The sequence below is a fragment of the Sus scrofa genome, chromosome 15, assembly GCF_000003025.6.
Source record: "Sus scrofa isolate TJ Tabasco breed Duroc chromosome 15, Sscrofa11.1, whole genome shotgun sequence".
NCBI lineage: Eukaryota > Metazoa > Chordata > Mammalia > Artiodactyla > Suidae > Sus > Sus scrofa.
In genome coordinates, this window is record NC_010457.5 from 78,050,209 (window position 1) to 78,063,713 (window position 13,505).

At 35.7% G+C, this 13,505-nt stretch overlaps 1 protein-coding gene across 1 annotated transcript in view; it reads left to right on the top strand.

The window, feature by feature from the left end:
* The window catches only part of HAT1 (histone acetyltransferase 1), a 57,523-nt gene that overhangs the window by 28,062 nt on the left and 15,956 nt on the right, over nucleotides 1-13,505 (top strand). The window contains 4 exon segments of the mRNA XM_003483674.4: nucleotides 1,350-1,529; nucleotides 1,790-1,911; nucleotides 2,411-2,515; nucleotides 2,834-2,940. Of these exon segments, the coding sequence (XP_003483722.2) occupies nucleotides 1,350-1,529; nucleotides 1,790-1,911; nucleotides 2,411-2,515; nucleotides 2,834-2,940 (514 nt within the window).

Here is a 13,505-nt window from a genome sequence, read left to right on the forward strand (position 1 = left end):
TTTGTGATAAACTCTATCCTTGGTTCTCTATCGTAAAATGTAACTGAATGATAATAAAGTGCTATTCATCTGCAGGTGCATTGCTTCTACTTAGTTAAAAGATGGTTGAAAAGACAGGAATTAGTAGCATGTTGTATTAGCCTTTTGTAGTGTATTTTGTCCTAAGCATCTTAATTTCCCTGTTTTGAATGCTAAGTAGCAAGGGTCTTGGTTTAGAACTAATACCCATCATGCATGTAAACGGTATGAAAGAGCTGCTTAGTAAGTTAACACAAAGTGTTCTTGTGTCAGTCCTTGTGGAAATAGATACAATACAAACATTACAGCTGAACTCACGGCAAACTCCATTAAGTAAAAACCTGGCCTCATTGTTCAGGAAAAAGTTTGAATAGAATGCAAGCTCATTTTGTTGAATGTAATGTCAGGCTTTTAGGGACTGTATTGAGGGATAAGGTTTTGTTAAGTTGAGACCAATTCATTAAGTTTTATTGCCTGGTGAGAAGCAGTAATACTTTATTGTAAGACTTCATCAAATATTCATGGTTAAAGAGAAGTAGTAAATGTATTCAATCAAGTGGTCTTTTGGGGTTTTGAAAAGGATTATGAAGTCTGCTCAGCTGATAGTTCTAACATTCATCGAGGTTGTTTAACAAGGGTAATTTTAATCTCTGAGTTTAATTTTGTTGTCCAGGCTTGTCTCTTTTTACTGTCACAAATCCAACTCTGTAAAAATTGTATCACATTATGGGATGAGTGGATAATACATCCATTCATATAATTTATGTATTTCCTAAGTGGGTATATTTTTTAAATTACCTTAATTTTGAGTTGGTGTATGAGGGAGTCATGACCGGTCTACTTGCTCATCGTGAGGTTGCCATTTGTTTGGTCAGACTCTAGCCTCACCTAACTACTGCTAGTGATCCTTTCATGTCTTGGATTCATATACTCTCCCTGACACATGTAAAATAATAGTCAGCTATGTAAAATGATAAGCAGCCTTTTGTTCTGGCCAGTTCAAATTGTCCTAAGGGATATAGTCAAATTTTTTACATCATATTAAAATTTTCTGTAGCATTGTCCTCATTCTTGTAGTTGATTTCAGGCCTCCCACCTCCTCTTTTTTATTTCTATGTTATATTTGTGTTCATCTCAAGACATTTTTGTGGCAGTATCTTGTACATGTGAACGCATCCTGTCCAGTGTACTATGTGTTTGTGTCTTTAGTTTAACAGTAAACTGAAGTTTTGTGATTTTTGTGGGTTTTATCCATTACAAAGAAACTAAGCATATTCAACTAAAAGCCAAATTTATTAACTTTTTTATGTCCTTTAATCTCCATTCCTTAGGCAGATGATGTAGAGGGCAAAATTAGACAAATCATTCCACCTGGATTTTGCACAAACACAAGTGATTTTCTTTCACTGCTGGAAAAAGAAGTTGATTTCAAGCCATTTGGAACCTTACTCCATACATACTCGGTTCTCAGTCCAACAGGAGGAGAAAACTTTACCTTTCAGATATATAAGGTAAAGTTAAATCTAAATATTTCCTGGGTACAAGTTCCTCATTTGCCTGAAACTTGTATTCTATTTTGTTGTGTTATTTTCAGTGATTTATTCTAACTTCAGGAAACAAGGTCTCTGTCAGCATTAAAAACAAGATCTGTTTTGTACACATCTTAATCTGAGACTTCTAAACATTTTCCCACAGGATAGTTTTGTATTCTGCAGACTTTCACTTACCTCTGTGATGAGTTTCACCTGACTTTTCCTGGCTTTTTCCCTAGGCTGACATGACATGTAGAGGCTTTCGAGAATATCATGAAAGGCTTCAGACCTTTTTGATGTGGTTTATTGAAACTGCTAGTTTTATTGACGTGGATGATGAAAGATGGCACTACTTTCTAGTGTAAGTACAGTTCTAAAGCAACAGTAGACCTTATTACGCCACAAAGCCAGCATTTTAATTGTGGCGGCCCAATTATTGGGACAGTATAATGATATTTTTCCCAGGAAAGAAAAACTATTGTTTATGAGGCTTGAGTTTTCCTTCATTATGCTTTGGGAGACCTTGAGAATAGAGCGGAATTAAATGCTGTTGTCCGTTAGGGCCCTGAATGTAGGCTTAAACAGTAAAATGAGCTTTGCCTGTGTTTTCTTTTACTTGCCACCTATTCATCTTTATAATAGGCAAGTGCACTGAAGTGATGTAAAGAGGTCTGATTTATCCAAGTTGCTGCACACCAATTAAGTGAATTGTATATTCAGAACATAGCAGGTGTACCCATTGGGCCCTCACAGAGTAGCTTGCTGACACTGAAAATTCAGTCAGAGAATGGAAAAGAAAATGGACACTGCATGGGAGCGCGACTGTAATTGACCTGCTTGGCTTTCTGTTTTATCTGCAGATTTGAGAAGTATAATAAGGATGGAGCTACACTCTTTGCGACCGTAGGCTACATGACAGTCTATAATTACTATGTGTACCCAGACAAAACCCGGCCACGTGTAAGGTAATTGGCAGTATAACACGTGCCTTGTCTTTTATTTCAGAAGAAGGAACTGCTGAAGTTTCCAATACTTGTTATAATAGTGTTGATTTGTTTTTTAAAAAATCACCATTATTCATTGGTTATGTACTTATTTCATTGTTCCTTTTGAAACTGTGGAAGATTAAACATTTACAATTTTGAGTATCTCTATAATAATTTTTGGATATCTTGAAGATGGACTGAAAAAAATCAAACTTTAAAACATTTACATTACTATAGTGATTTGCAGTTTGTAAACTGGCCATGTTGTAATATTTTAATATAATTTCTTTACTATAGTCAGATGCTGATATTGACTCCATTTCAAGGTCAAGGCCATGGTGCTCAACTTCTTGAAACAGTTCATAGATACTACATTGCATCTCCTTCTGTTCTTGATATCACAGGTATGTAAAATCTGATTTGTTACTGAAAGAGCCTTTCTAAAAGATCCTTCATTACCAGTTTTGGTTTTGTCAGAAATGACTATTTCATTTTAAATGGGAACAGTCTCCTGGGGTCTTTTTGGAACTGTTTAAAGATGACTTAAGGTTATATTTTAAATCATAAGCCTTTTTGGGATTGGATTGTATCTAAGTATGAAGTGCTTATTAATAGAGCAAATTGAAGATAATGAACTGAATATAAACTGGGAAATCTTGGTCAGGCATATATATATGTTGCAAGTATGGTATGACTTATTTGTTCAGTTTATTTGGCAGATAGTTGCTTAGAGGTCATGACTTAATTTTTATGTAGGGGCAGAATATTCTAAATCTTCCTAAGGAAAAAAAAAATCAAGGGAAATAGTTCCTGAATAGAATATACATTTCTTAAAAGTGTATATTTTATATTCCTTAAAATGCATGCCTTTCTAACAGTAGTTTATAAGGTGAAATATAGGTCTATTTGTTTGAGAAACATCTTTCAGTATGAATTAGCCACTCAAGTAGTATTATGAATAGGATGTTTGGGAAAAAGAAAGAAACTCTACTCTTTAAATGGAAAAGCTAGCATCAGATGGAGTTACAGATGGTAGTATGAAAACATGTAAACTACCAAAGAACAAAATGGCCCAAGGAACATGTATATTATCATTATTTTCTTCCCTGTAATACTCTTTCCAATTAGTTGGTTATAAACTCGCTGATTAAACTGAAAGTCACCTTTTTTTTCCTCCTATGAAAAATACTATGCCAGATAGTCACATCCAAATTTATATGTAAATTTTGTTAATTCTATAAGAGTTTAATCTTTGTTTTTAAAATTGTAGTATTTAACACACACTAAAATGTTAACTTGTTTAAAAAGTGCTATTTTGGGATTTTATCAGTTTGTTTTAAAGACACACACACCAAATGACTAACAAGAATAGATATAGGCTAGTAGGCAAATTACTAGTTGCTTCCTTTTTCATATAGTGTAGTGGTTTTGCTTGTCCTGTGTAAGTAAAATTAAAGTTACTCCAAAACAGATTTTGAATTGATCCTGTAGATCAATAAATTGGAGGGAAAACATGTTGTTTTTGAAAGGGAGTTTCATGTTTATAAAATCGATTTACCTTTTCATCTAACTTTACTGCTATTATTAAATGATTTGGAAACTTGGGGGATAAAGTACTACTGAAGTTAGTTTATATCAAAAGTTATAAATTGTTTAAGTGACACCTTCACTAGCTTAGGGGACTTGTAAAATTACAAGAACATAATATAAACAATAATACTTCTTTTTTAGCTAAGCTGAAAATTGTTTAGCTTCTGTTTATTTATGAAACTTAGACTTGGTACTACACGAAGGGACTTTTTTGGTGATTTTAATCTAGAGACTTGGAGTTCACATAAGTAGTCTTTGTCTTTTCTAGTGGGTAATGTGCCAGCAGGGGTCGTTTCTGTGAAGCCTCTTAACCACTTTCTTCTGTCTACTCCAACCAATAAAGTCCTTGATACTTAGCACCAATTAGCAGATAAAGAATTTTATTTCTTAAATCTCAGTGAAGAGTCATCAATAATGGTAGCCTTTATTCGCTGAAAACTGCAAGTCTCTAAAGAGAAAACACTAAACATGCTAAAGGACTTTTTGAATTTGAAAACTGGATATTGGCTTTATTTTGTGTTAACATTTCATAGCATTGTAAATTACTAAAAATGCCTTATCACCTATTCTCATTAAGATGTTTCTCCTAAATTTCCATACCAGTCCTTTAAAAAAAGAAAAGTGTAGAATTTTCCAGTCTTTGGTCATTTTAGTTGCTTGTAGCTCCATTATTTTGTATTTTTTAAACTTTTCAGATTTTTAGCAGGTTCTGGATCTCCACTTGAATCCAGGATATTTTTCACATTGACATACCTTTTGCTTACTTGACATATAGCCAGATACAGTAATAATTAAAACTTAACCGTCGATAGCCTATGTTACAGGATAGGTAAGTGTTTGTGGTATAATTGCTACCCGTTTTCTTTTTTTAGCACTTAAAGTAAACTACTGGAAGATAGTTCTTAATATCATATGCCACCTTCCTTTTGAGGATGTCAGTGTAGGATACGTAGCATTTTTTCTTTTTTTTTTTTTTTTTTTCTTTTCTGGCTGCACCCATGGCATATAGAAGTTCCCTGGCAAGAGACCAAATTCAAGCTGCAGCTGCAACCTACACTGCGGCTGTGGCAACACCTGATCCTTAACCTACTGTGCCAGGCCAGGAATCAGACTTGTGCCTCAGCAGCAATTTGGACCACTACAGAGACAACGCCAGATCCTTAACCCACTGCACCACAGTGGGAACTCCAAGCTATATAGCATTTGAATACATCTCAGTTCTGTGCCCTTTGAGTGGAATCAATGATTTGTTTCTTCCAGAATTATGAAGAGAGTTGCATTTGGCAGTAGAAATTGATTTGGGGCTAGAATACATGTTAGTATTATTAATCTATCAGTAGGATATTAAGAGCTAATTTTATCTGTCCTTTAAATGTTCCTTATAGTAGTAGAATAAGTTGAATAGCTTCTAAGAATGTAATCTTTGAATTTTATGGCCATATCTGCAGCATTTGGAAGTTCCCAGGCCAGGGATTGAATGCAGCTACAACTTAAGCTGCACCTGTGGCAACACCAGATTCTTTAACCCACTGCACTGGGCTGGGGATCAAACCCATACCTCTGTAGTGACCTAAGTGGGTCAGATTCTTAACCCACTCCACCACAGTGGGAACTCCCACATTTCATATTTTAAATGTATTGCTTATCTTTGTAACATAGAAACAAAGGAATTAAAGGATGTCACAGATTATTGGGTGTTTCCATTTTAAGTTCATTTTTAGGCTGACACTTTAAAAAGTGTTTAAAGACTGAGTGGTGACTTGGCCCCTTGTATTAAGCTGCAAATAAAATATTGTTAGCTTGTAATGGCTTATTTAAAGCTAAATGAAAAATTTTTGCTTGTTTTTTTTTAAATTTACGTGAAAATTTCAGATAGGAATGTGATATGAGTTTTTTTAGATTTTTCTCAGCTATAATTCTCTTACCTTTGATGTGTCTTTTCCTAAAATTCTGGGGGTATATAAATTACTTAAGTTACATAAGCTTGATTTCATCATATTGAATTTTATTTTAAATTGATATTTGCAACACAGTTCTTTTTTCTAAACCAGTTCAGAAAGAGATAGGCTTGGAAAAACTGGTATTGGATGAGTTTGTCTCACTATTAGTACTTTAAAAAATTTTTTGAGAGATGCTTGCTAAAGAGTTTGTTGCTTAGTAGAGGCTTATAATTAAAGCAAATTTATTGTTGAGGTGTGATTTCCATATGATAAAATTCATCCATTTTAAGTGTATAGTTTGGTATTTGCAGTACATTTGCCTAGTTCTGCAACCTGTCTTAGAATATTTCACTCACCATAAAAAGATTTCCCTGTGTCCATTTGCAGTCATTTCCCATCCCAGTCTCTTGTCTGAGGCTTGTGATCCATTTGGAGGTAACTTTTATGCATGATGTGAGGGAAGTTTCTGAATTAATCTTCTTTATATGTGGCTATCCACATGTAAAGGGTATCAAAAAGGCTATCCTTCTGTTGAATTGCCTTGGTATCTTTGTTGAAAATCAGTTGACCATAAATGTAAAGATTTATTTCTGGACTCTTTAGTTATCTATATCTATACCTCTGCCATTACCTACTGTCTTGATTTGCTTATTATATATAGCTTTATATTGAGTTTTTTTGTGTGTATATTTTGTCTTAATGATAATGTCAAGTTTAACCTACTCAATATATATGTTGAATTTGTGGAGCATGTTTTGCCTGGGTGCTGTAAACAGAAGTTTCTTAAAATGATCAATGAGTAGGGTTAAAAATGGGTACTGGCCCTGGCCACGTGGGTGGGAATGGGGCAGGGAAGGGGAGAAAGGAGAGTCCTCCTCAGAGGGGTCCAGCCTGGAATGATTCATGACCCTAAGGGACCTAGAGGCAGAGCCTCCTCTCAGAGTGAGCCCACAGTCTAGGGCTGGCTGTTGCAAACTCATCAGCAGCTGATCCTAGCACATCCATCCCCTAAGGTGCAATCTGTATGACTGATCAGTGGAAACTCTTCTTATCCCACCCAGAAGGGGTTCTAGATTCTAAAAACAGCACATTCAAATAATTCCATAGGAAATGTAGTTCTGTTCTTTTTGTCTCAAAGATAGCAGCTGGTCCCTTCCTGCACCACAACCCTCCTTTTCCTCCAAAAGATTTTTGTGCAAGATAATGAAGAGGAGGGCCCAGGCCATGAGGACACCTAGCTGTGGGAGGCTGCTGCAGTGCCAGGCTGTAGGGTGGGCAGGGCAAGGCAGAGGTCCTGGCAGTGGGATCCAATTGCCTGGTATTTTTTCCTACAGGCCATGCTTCCTTAACTCAGAGTGAATGATTGCATTCATTTTCATGATAAACTTAGTTGCAGCATTGTTTGTTTTCCTTTCCACTTCCTAGTGGGAACTCCTGCTTTCTGTTCTTTCTGAGTGATTGATCATCAGCCAGGCAAGGTTGGTCTTGGCCTGCTCTGTCTTCCCTGCTAAATGCATTTTCATGTAATGCTTTTTTTTTTTTTTTTTTTTTGCTTTTTCTTCTCAATGTCTTCTGTTCTTTCCTTGAAAGCTCCTTTGGCCTATCTAGATCTAGTAGTGTGAACTTTCTGATTGTTTTTGCCACCTGATTGGGGTTCGTGATATTAATGAGCATTTCTACATCTTTACTGGTAGTCAAATTTATCCTCACTCTTTTCTGAGGCTAAGATTTCTTTCTGGAGTCACCTGCAGCCACATCTCTACCCTCTTTCCTTGGTCCTCTTCTTCCCTGGCCTTCTGATACTCAGTTTGGAGCTCTCTGTCAGTCTCTTTGAGGCTCATATACTGCCTAGCCCAGCCTTTGTGGTCTCTCTCTCTTGCGCTTCATGGCTCCAGTGGAGCCTCAAACTTTATATTGATACAACAACGTGGATGGAACTAGAGATTCTCATACTAAGTGAAGTCAGAAAGAGAAAGACAAACATCATATGATATCACTTATATGTGGAGCCTAAAATATGGCACAAATGATCTATCTACAAAACAGAAGCAGATCATGGGCATGGAGGGCAGACTTGTGTTTTCCAGGGTGTAGGGGAGAGATGGGGCAGAGAGTTTGGGTTTGGTAGATCAGACTGTTAAATTTAGAGCGAATGGATGATAAGGTCTTGCTCTACAGCACAGGGTACTGTCTAGTCTCTTGGGTTAGAATATGATTGAAAATGGGGGAAAAAATTGGGTATCGGTGGCTGGGTCACTTTGCTATACAGCAGAAATTGAAGGGACATTGTAAATCTGCTATACTTTACTAAAAAATCTTTATACTGAGTTTTGAAGTTACAAAGTGAAAGTCCTATACCTGTGTTCTTTTTCAAAATTGTTTTGGTTATACAGGATTCCTTGTATTTTCATAAATTCTGTTTCTGTTTTCTACTTCATTAATTTGTACTTTAATTTTTATTATTTTTTTATTGCTTTAAGATTGAACTATTTTTATTGATTTTTTTTTTTTGTCTTTTTTTTGTCTTTTTAGGGCCACACCTGCAGTATATGGAGGTTCCCAGCTAGGGGGGCCAATCGGTGCTGCAGCTGCCAGCCTGTGCCACAGCTCACGGCAACACTGGATCCTTGACCTGCTGAGTGAAGCCAGGGATCGAACCCGAGACCTCATGGTTCCTAGTCGGATTCTTTTCTGCTGCGCCACGATGGGAACTCCTGAAACTTATTAGGTTATTGATTTGATGTCCTCCTTTTCTAATACAGATATTTTAAATAATTAGTATTTAAATATATTTGTGCTGCTTTTACTGATCACAGAAATTTTCTTAAATTGGGCTTTCATTTCATTCAGTTCAAAATATCTTCTAATTACCCCTGTGATTGCATTTTGATCCATAGGTTGTTTGGAAACTTGTTGTTTACTAGATTCCCAGGTTTCCTTCTATTGTTGATACCTAATTTAATTTCATTGTTGTAGAGAATGTACTTTCTGTGACTCCAGTTGTTTTTCATTTGTTGAGTTTTGTCTTAAGGCCTGCTTAGGGGTACACAAACTTTTTTTTTTAAGGACTAGATCATAAATATTTTATGCTTTGCAAGCCATATGAATTCTCTGTTGAATTTTCTTACTGGGTTTTTCTTTTTTACATTTAGAAACCAGTCTTGGTTTATATGCCATGCAAAAACAGGCCACGGATGAGATTTGATCAGTGGGCTACAGTTTACAGACCCTTTGCCCAACATATAGTCTGGGCGAATGTTCCAGGTGCACTGGAAAAGAATATGTATTCTGGTGTTGTTGGGTGGCATGTTATATGAGTATCAGTTAGATCAAGTTGGTTGATAGATCTCTTTAAGTCTTCCGTATATTTGCTGATTTTCTCACCGACTAGTTCTATACATGATTGAGAGTATAGTATTGAAATTTCCAACTCTTTGTTGAATTGTCTATTTTTCCTTTAATTCTGTTAGCTTTTATATCATGTGTTTTGGAGTTCTTTTATTAGTTATATATATATGTATGTTTATAACTGTAATGTCTTCTTCATTAATTAATTTGTTACTGTAAAATGTTCCCTTTGTTTAACTTCTTTGTCTTAAACTATTTTTTTCCAGTTTGGAAGGGGGGTATATCTTAAATTCTGTTTTGCCTGATATTCATATAGCTACTCTGGACCTCATATTGTTGGTATGGTATCTCTTTTTGCATCTTTGATTTTCAGCCTATCTTTTAAAATTTTTTTTTTCTTTTTACATCTACACCTGCATCATATGGAAGTTCCTAGGCTACAGCAACACCAGATGTGAACCATGTCTGTAACATAAGCCTCAGTGTAGAGCAACACTGGATGCTTAACCCACTGAGGGAGGCCAGAGATTGAACCCACATCCTCACAGAGACAATGTTGGGTCCTTAACCCTCTGAGCTACCATGGGGGCTCCTCAGCCTGTCCTTGACTTTATAATGTTTTTCCTGAAGATAGCATATAGTTGGGTCCTTTTTAAATTCAGTTTTACAGTCTCTGCCTTTTGATGGGAGTGTTTAATGTGTTTACATTTAATGCGATTATTGCTGTGGTTGGAATTATGTCTGCAACTTTGCTGGGGTTTTTTTTTTTTTCTTTTTAAAAATTTATTCATTTATTTTTATTGAAGTGTTTTCTCTATGTTTTTTGTTTCTCTTTTATTGATGTTTGTGGTAAGTAGATATTTTTTAGTAAACTTTTGAAATTCCTTTGTGGGTTTTTTTACCTTTTTTTTAATAAGTTATTTGCTTAGTGGTTACTCTGGCAATTATAATATGCATCTTAATTTATAAATCTGTTTCAGATTAATATTCAATCTCAGTAAAATAAACTGCTTCATTATAGCTATTCTCTCTCCCATCTTTTGTGCTACTGTACTCTGTTCCTTTAACCTAAAGAACTTGTTTAATATTTCGTATAAAGCAGGTCTGCTAGCAACACATTTTTTTCAGCCTTTACTTTACTGAAGTGTCTTTATTTCACTTTCATTTCAAAGGATAATTTTGCTGGATATAGAAGTGTTGACTGACAGTATTTTTCTTTCAGTATGTTAAATATTATCACTCCACTGACTTCCGGCCTGCATGGTTTCTTTTTCTTTTTTTTTAACAGCTGCATCTGCAGCATATGGAGGTTCCCAGGCCAGGGGTTCAGTCAGAGCTGTAGCCACCAGCCTATACCACAGCCACAGCAACTCGGGATCCAAGCTGTGTCTGCGACCTACACCACAGTTCAGGGCAACTCCAGATCCTTAAGCCACTGAGTGAGGCCAGGGTTCAAACCCACAACCTCATGGTTCCTAGTCGGATTCATTTCTGCTGAGCCACGATAGGAACTCCCTGGCCTGCATGGTTTCTGATGAGTTATTTCTTCTTGCTGTTTTCAGGATTTTTTGTTTCTCTCAAGCTTTTGGCAGTTTGATTATGATGTATTTAGATGTGGGTCTATTTTGTGTTTTTCTAGTTGAAGTTTGTTGAGTTTCCTGGATATGTAGATTCAAGCTTTTAATTAAATTTAGGTCGTTTTTGGCCATTATTTCCTCAACTATTCCTTTTCTTTCTCTTTCTGACTTCCATTACAGTTATGTTGGTGTACTTGAATGGTTTTGATTTAGGTTTATGTCAGTCCACTTTATATTTTATAAAGCTGCAAAGTACAGATGAGGAAAACAAGTAAAGAAGGTATTGTAATAGTTGGGAAAAAAAAAACACTGGAAGCAACACATAGGAGAAGGAATCAGAATGTCCTTCAGGTTTCTGAGTGGCTTGTATAACAGCATAGTGTGAGGGGCAGATTAACATGGAAAAGACTATAAAGAATGGGATAGAGTAACTAATTACACTACAATCTTGGGTTTATTTAATGATTTTTTTTTCTGTAAGTCTGCATTTGTTATTTTGTTTACTGTTGATCTCAATATCTGTACATTCCTAATCATAATTTCACACCAAACTGATGCCATGACAGAATTCACTTTTTTGCCACTTTAAAGACATAGTCGTAATTGTAGTATTCACTTAATGATAAGATGTATATAAGCACTACATAGAAGCATAAAAATAGTATTTAGTACATATGGATTGAATGAATGACTCAATTATAAACATTACCCTTAACTCAGACTCTTTTTTTTTTTTGTAAACAGCTTTATTGACATATAGTTAACATGTCATACAGTTCACTTAGTCACAGTGTACAATTAAGTTTTTAAATCATATTTACAGTATAGCCATCGCCATAATCTAATTTTGAAATATTTCATTCTCCCTAAAAGAAGCCCAGTTCCCATTAGCAGTCACTTCTTTGCTCTCACTCTCCTACCTCTTTGGACTTAGCCCTAGGCAACCACTAATCTACTTTTCATCTCTGTAAATTTCCCTATTCTGGACATTGGAATCATACAATAAATGATTTGGTTCTTTCATTTGACATAATGTTTTCAAGGTTTACCCTTGTCACAGCATGTACTTTCTTTCTTTTATTGCCAAATACTGTTCCATTGTATGGCTGTACCACATTTTATTTATCCATTAATCAACTGATGGATGTTTGGGTTTTTCCACTTTTTGGCTCTTCTAAATAATGCTGTTTTGAGTATTTATATACAAGTTTTTGTGTGAACCTGTGCTTTTGTATATTTTGGGTACATACCTAGGAGTGGAAATGGTGGAAAATCTGGTAATTGTGTTTTACCCTTTAAAAAACCACCAGACTTTCCCAAAGTGGCCATACATACCATTTTGTATTTCCACCAGCAATACATGAGGATTTCATTTCTCTACATCCTCATCAATACTTATCTTTTTGATTCTAGTCATCCTAGTGGACATGAAATGGTATTTCATTGCATTTTTTGTTTTTGTTTTTTTTGTCTTGTCTTTTTAGGACTGCACCTGTGACATATGGAGGTTCCCAGGTTAGGGGTTGAATCGGAGCTATAGCCACCAGCCTATACCACAGCCACAGCAGTGTGGGATCCAAGCCATGTCTGCAGCTTACACTACAGCTCATGGCAATGCCAGATCCTTAACCCACTGAGTGAGGCCGGGGATTAAACCTGAGTCCTTGTGGATACTAGTCAGATTTTTTTCCACTGAGCCATGATGGGAACTCCGAAATGGTATTTCATTGTGATTTTGATTTGCATTTCCCTGTGGCTAATGATGTTGAATATCTTCCTGTGCTGATTGTATATTTGTATATTTTCTTGAGAAAGGTTTATTCATTTATCTATCGGTCATGCCCATGGCATATGGAAGTTCCCAGGCCAGGAATCAACCCATGCCACAGTAGCGACCCAAGCTGCTGCAGTGAGAACACTGGATCCTTAACCTGCTACACCACAAGAGAACACTGAGAAATCTATACTTAGATCCTTTGCCTATTTTCTAATTGGGTTGTCTTTTTCTTATTGAATTGTAAATTTTTTATATAAAAAGTCTGATTGTAAGTTCCTTATCATATATATGTGACTTGGAGATATTTTATCCTATTCTTTGGGTTGTCTTTTCATTTTCTTAAGGTATGATTTGAAGCACAAAATTTTAAAATTTTGGTATAGCCCTACTTATCTACTTTTTCTTTAGTCACTTGTACTTTTGGTTCCATTATCTAAGAAACCATTGCCTAAAGGTCATGAGATTTACTCCTGTTTTCTTCTAAGATTTCTGTAGTTTTGCATTTAGTTCTATGATCCATTTTTAGTTAATGTTTGTGTATGATGTGAGAAAAGGGGGTCCAACTGACTTCATTCCTTTTATGTGTGGAAATCCATTTGTCCAAGTACTACTTGTTAAAAGACTATTCTTTCCTCAATTGAATTGTCTAGCCAACCCCCCCTTCTCAGAAATTAATGGGCCATAAATGTATGGGTTTGTATTAAACTCTCAATTCAGTTCCATTGACCTACGTGTCC